This window comes from Ambystoma mexicanum, chromosome 3p, assembly GCF_040938575.1.
Source record: "Ambystoma mexicanum isolate Mex_15411 chromosome 3p, UKY_AmexF1_1, whole genome shotgun sequence".
Lineage (NCBI taxonomy): Eukaryota > Metazoa > Chordata > Amphibia > Caudata > Ambystomatidae > Ambystoma > Ambystoma mexicanum.
Window position 1 is genome coordinate 788,384,339 of NC_090925.1, and position 5,380 is coordinate 788,389,718.

A 5,380-nucleotide genomic window follows, 5' to 3' on the forward strand; every position below is an offset into this window, starting at 1 on the left:
GTTTAAAATTCAAGAGGCATCTAAATTGTGCAAAGTGTCCCTCGAAAGAAATTCCAAATAAAAAATGATATATTTGTGGAGGATGGAGGATATAGAATAAAGTATACGTGTGATATCTCACTATTAAAAATAGGCATATACAAGGTCAAAATGCTTTCACAAAAACACCCAATGTGCTTACGTGCGGAAGAAGGCGTCGAAAGCCTTGGGGTGGGGGCGCCTGGCCGAAGAGATAAGAGGGTCCAGCCTGACTCAGCAGAAGGACCCCCCTGGGTGGGTCTTGGCAGCTGTGCCTATAAATCTGCGAGGGTCTCTCAACTCTCCAGCAGAAGGACCTTCCAGGATCAACATCTGACTCACCAAGGCCGCCCCCCAACCCCAGAGCAAAGATGGTCCAGTGGACAGCAGAAGAGAAGGCCGCCATCACCTCTGTGTGGAGCCAGGTGGACGCGGAGGCCGATGGGCAGGACACCCTGACCAGGTACCTGGAGGCAACTGTTACCCCAGACCCCCTCTGCTTCCATCTCTATCGTTCCTCTTCCTCGTGTGCCTCATATGCTCCATCTTAGCGGGTTTTACCTCCATTGAATCCATTCCCCGTTATTCCCCTTCACTGTCTGACTCGCGCCAGGCCCGTCTCTCCACAGGCCTTATCTTATATTGACTTTTCTATGCACTTTATCTCAAACGGGGCTGTCCCTAACCTGTAACTTCTATCTGCAGCCCCTTTTTCAAGTCTCACGTGTGCAGCCCCCACCCCCTCAACCATCAGTGACTAGACTTGCAAACGCTGAATTAATAGATTTATAGCAAATTTGATCCAAAATGCTTCCTTTTAAGAGGTTTTAGCTGTTTTCGGCACTGTTTCCTGATCATCTGTTTTTTCCAATCAGAGGAGATTGCTGGATAACACAAGCATTCAGAGATGAGCCCTCTTTTGACCCCTGCCCCCTTTTGTCTCCACTCTCTTAGGGTGCTGGTTGTCTTCCCGTGGACCCAGAGGTACTTCAGCAGCTTTGGGGACCTCTCCTGTGCGGCAGCCATCGGCAGTAATGCCAAGGTCGCCGCTCATGGCAAGAAGGTCCTGTCCGCCCTGGGAGGCGCCGTCCACCACCTAGACAACGTCAAGGACACTTTGTCCAAACTGAGCGAGCTTCACGCGGACACACTGCACGTGGACCCCCAGAACTTCCAGGTAATTAAAATCTCCATTGAGGGCGTGAAGTTGATAAATGGCGAGGACTTAACACACAGTTTCCAGCATGATCCATTCCCATCTGCAGGGGGCTCATCCAGTCCTGTTTTTTTCTTTGCATTTTGGGACTTGTAGTTTTACGTTTCCCTTTTTTTTAAAAAAAAAAAACTAATACTAAACGTCCCTGAATGCAAAGAAAAAAACAGAACTGGATAAGAAGTTACATATTGCGATGGCTCATGATGGCAACTACGAAAGCGCGCAGGGACACTCTTCAAGTATTACTCTCAATATGGCAATGAGAGTCCAACATGAATTCTGGGTTGTCAACGCATCTCACAGCATGAATTTCGATGAGTTAACTGCAGGAAATTGTTATTCTTTAAATATATGTCGTGAAATGAGATGAATCATGGCCTGCACACAACTTTCCCTTGAGAGCTGTGGTTACTAGCTGCTGTGGCGCTGTGCATCATGGGGCGGCTTGTCCTCAATGCTCGAGACGCCCCTTAATGCCGCCTTCTGCCCTGTGCAGCTCCTGCTGCTTCTGGGGACTGGGCGGGGACTCGTACCAGTGAGCAGAAGAACCATAACTAACAGGGCCTCTTATTTCCTCCCTCAGCTCCTGGCAAACTGCCTGGTGATCGTCTTGGCCCGCAAGCTGGGAGCCGCCTTCACCCCGGAAGTGCACGCCGCCTGGGAGAAGTTCCTGGCAGTGGCCTGCGCCGGTCTCTCCAAGCACTACCACTAAACGCTTTACTGTCTGCGTCAGACCCTGGACTGTGGGGGTGGTCTTGGGATGCCAGCCTGTAGATGCCACCTCAGGGCGCCTCACAGTGTCAACATCATGTGATGTAAATAAAGAGATTCATCGCCTTTCTACTAAACAGCGTCATGTCTGCTTGCTCCATTTCCGGCGCCCGGATGTTAAATGTTAAATATAAATATTAAATGTTAAATGTATTTATATTGCGCACTGTCACCAACGGAGTTGGTCCCCAGACGCTCTGGCAGATCTGTAACCAAGAGGGGGGTTTGGTTAGTCGGGAGAAGAGGGAGTAGAAGAGAGAGAGAGAGAGGTGGTGTGCTGTTGGTGGCTTCAGCTCGGTATACACCGTGCGCTGCGCTTTGGTGTTAGTATTGGACCGGGCGCAACCACGTATGCTGTTGGTGTTTTTTATATGTTGTTTGTTGTTGATGCGGTGTGGTGAAGTGCGTGCGGTTTGCTGGGCGAGAGGTGGTTGTGTGAATTTTCAGGTGAGTTAGGTATGCAGAGATTTGAAGGTGGGGTTAGTGTGGTGAGAATCCTAGTTGTGGCAAATCTAGCTCGGTTTAAATAATATTACTAACTGGTGGGATTGATAGTAGGGTTTGTGAGGTGAGAGTCCTGGTTGTCCTGGATGTTCTGGTTATTGCAGCTCTTGAAAGCCTGCGGAATCCAGCCTGACGCGCTGAACTGGAATGCGATATTGTGATGAGCGCAGGTGTGCACTGGGGTAACGCTATAAGCATAGCACCTCTCTGCTTATATGTTCAACCGTCTGGTGTCTAGTTGCTTTTAGCTGAGACGACGTGTGCGATCATGTGACAGAAAATGCACAACCTAACAACACCTTTATGATAAATTCGTGGGCCTCATCTCAGGGCAGAAGAATTCGGGGATTGTGAGCTCTCTCTGTGTTCTGTGCAGGGGTGGGAGGAGGGGCAACGTGCAGGCATGGGGGCAACACGAGTGGGCTAATTCGGCTCCAGCCCCCCTCCCCCACTCTCGGAATGATCGGCCATTCATGAAGGGACCTGCCGAACCTCCACAGCCGCCATGAGCGGGACAGAGTAATGCAGACGATGAACCGAGGCGGGTCCATGCTATGTTTTGTGAAAGGTTCTTGTTCCGCACACTGTTGCCACCTGTGTGGCCTCTTGGCGCTATGGCGGGTCTTCGATGCAAGGGGCGTGGCGTGCTATTGCCCCTTTCGTCATGATAGCAGTGCCTCTATTAGGAGGGCATGTTTAGGCCGCTGGCACCACCACGGGGCATTTCCTGCCGCAAGACTCCCTACAGCTCCAACTGAATAGCACACCTGCGTCTGCTTCCAAGACAATCAATAAAGCTACCTTTGAGAGTTCAGTGTATAGCCATGATGTCCACGACCTTGACAGGCAAACATGTGGCTATAAAGGTTCCTAACATCATGCATTACAGCAAACTTGAAGCTTGTGACAAACCATTGCGATACCAGGTGACCTTTTTACACAGCTGGGATCGTATTGTTATGGTGTAGCATAAAACACATGTTTAAAATGTATGCCTAGAAGTTGTATTCATGCTTTTAATGCTGCGCCATATTTTCATTCAGTTGTGTGGCGGGGAAGGAGCACGCCACGGAATTACCCTTTCTGCCACCGCCATCCGATCTGTTATACAAAGGCACACGCATTTACGCCAGCCTGACATTGTCATGATGGCACAAATACTTTGGATTCTTTTGGAATCACATTGCTTTAAAAGCAGGCGGATTCGAAAGGAATCCATTGCAAACACTGACTGCCATGCACACATGGCACACAGCATTTACTCAATGTGCATTGCAAGGTGAGAAAGTTAAGGAGTACAAGCGAGGGTATTGCACTCCACAGTGCAGATCATTCCGGGGACCTGTTTTTACATAAGGGAAAATGTAACAGGTCCCCACCATACAATTTAGGAGTTTAAATAAAATTTAAAAAAGTATATATTAAAGTGCTGAATGCACAGTGCAGTACAAGAGGACCTTATTTTAGGCTATCATTATTTTACATTCTACGTCTTGTAGTTTTCCATTCAGGATGATGTGGAAAATGATGGCACAATTGTATTTCTTTGGCTCCACATGTTTCCATAAGTATTATATATTGTCAGGTTTCTTTACTAGGGGATTTATGTATTTTTCAAGGAAGCACTATGAGGTAGTATTACAGTAGTCCATGAAATCCAAAACTTAAACATTTGTTCCAAGTAGAGCCCAGAAGGCATGTGGCCAAGTGCCTCATTTTGAGAGAGGGTTAAAATCCCGGATTCATAGCTTCACCAAAGTATGTAATGTCCCTGTGAATTAACTGCAAACAGTGATTAAGTTCATGGTACCTGAAAAAATGCTCGGAATGGGGCAGATTTCGTGATTTTAGGGGCAAAGTGGTGTCTCTGTGTTTCTCCATTAGTGATCCCTCTGACACCTTGAAATGTGCTGTTGTCGCAGAGACCCTCCCCAGGTTCCCATATTACTTATTTGGTGAGATCTATAGTCTCACCAGCTAGTCGCTGCGCTCGAGATGATGGCATAGCAGCCTGAGAATGTCCTGCCCGCGCGCTGCCAGCCACAGAAGTTGCCTGGGCCATTCAGCGCACTACCCCACAGGGGAATGAGTAACGCTCTTTGCTAGGCCCGCTTGGGCTATGCTATTGTGGCTTGCATACACACCTACACCCCTCGTAACTGTTTCTGGGCGCTTCGCGGCGTGTTAGAGGACACTAACAGGAGCACAGCACTTCTGATTCTCTGCAGTGTTGATGTGTGCAGATCGGAATAGATGCGGCGCTCTGCAGTGGGACAGTTTGAGCTGTTTTGTGACTTGTCTAGAGCGCTGGTTAATTGACACGCCAGGTAGGTAATGCAAATTGTGTGTGTGGTTGACTGGTGTCTGCGTGTGGAGAGTTGTGTTGGTGTATCTGTGGTCGGGTAGTGTGGCGTTGAGGGGCATTTAGTGCAGTGGGTGTGTAAGCGAGATGTGTTGTTAGGCTGGGGATGGATGCTATGCCAAATGACACTATGTGAATAGGTTCCCAAAACGTTCCTTAGGAGTTAGGACAAAAGGGATGGGGCGCCATTTAAGTACAATTTCCCCCCCGCCCGCACGAGGTCTCTGAAGGTAGCCCCTCACCTATCATTTCACGTGTTAGCCCCCCGACCCCTCAAAGTTTCAGCCTAGTTGCATCCGTGGGTTCAGAGGCTAAGTTGGCGAGTGGGATGGAACAGTGAGATGTGCCATTCAAAACATGTAGAACCACAAGTGTTAAATCGTGATGTTGGGCAGGGACGTCATTTAGGGGTTGCCAGGGTTCGCAGTTGCGACCCCTGAGGTATCTCTTGCTACCCCTGTGGTCTCCCTTTCTACCCCTAGGAAAAAAACGTTTTTTTTAAATTTAAG

The 5,380-nt window shown here is 48.7% G+C and overlaps 1 protein-coding gene across 1 annotated transcript; it reads left to right on the forward strand.

Moving 5' to 3' along the window:
* Positions 1 to 330: 330 nt before the first annotated feature.
* On the forward strand, positions 331 to 2,082 carry LOC138579606 (hemoglobin subunit beta-2-like). The gene is made up of 3 exons (XM_069649870.1): positions 331 to 481; positions 973 to 1,195; positions 1,818 to 2,082. The coding sequence occupies exons 1-3, from the start codon at positions 390 to 392 to the stop codon at positions 1,944 to 1,946; spliced, it is 444 nt and encodes a 147-aa protein (XP_069505971.1). The 5' UTR covers positions 331 to 389; the 3' UTR covers positions 1,947 to 2,082.
* The last annotated feature ends 3,298 nt before the right edge of the window (positions 2,083 to 5,380 follow it).

Coding starts and splice junctions, on each gene's coding strand:
- LOC138579606 (XM_069649870.1), top strand. CDS start 390: ATGGTCCAGTGGACAGCAGAAGAGAAGGCCGCCATCACCTCTGTGTGG. Junction 482..972: donor GGGCAGGACACCCTGACCAG/GTACCTGGAGGC, acceptor CCACTCTCTTAG/GGTGCTGGTTGTCTTCCCGT. Junction 1,196..1,817: donor TGGACCCCCAGAACTTCCAG/GTAATTAAAATC, acceptor TTCCTCCCTCAG/CTCCTGGCAAACTGCCTGGT.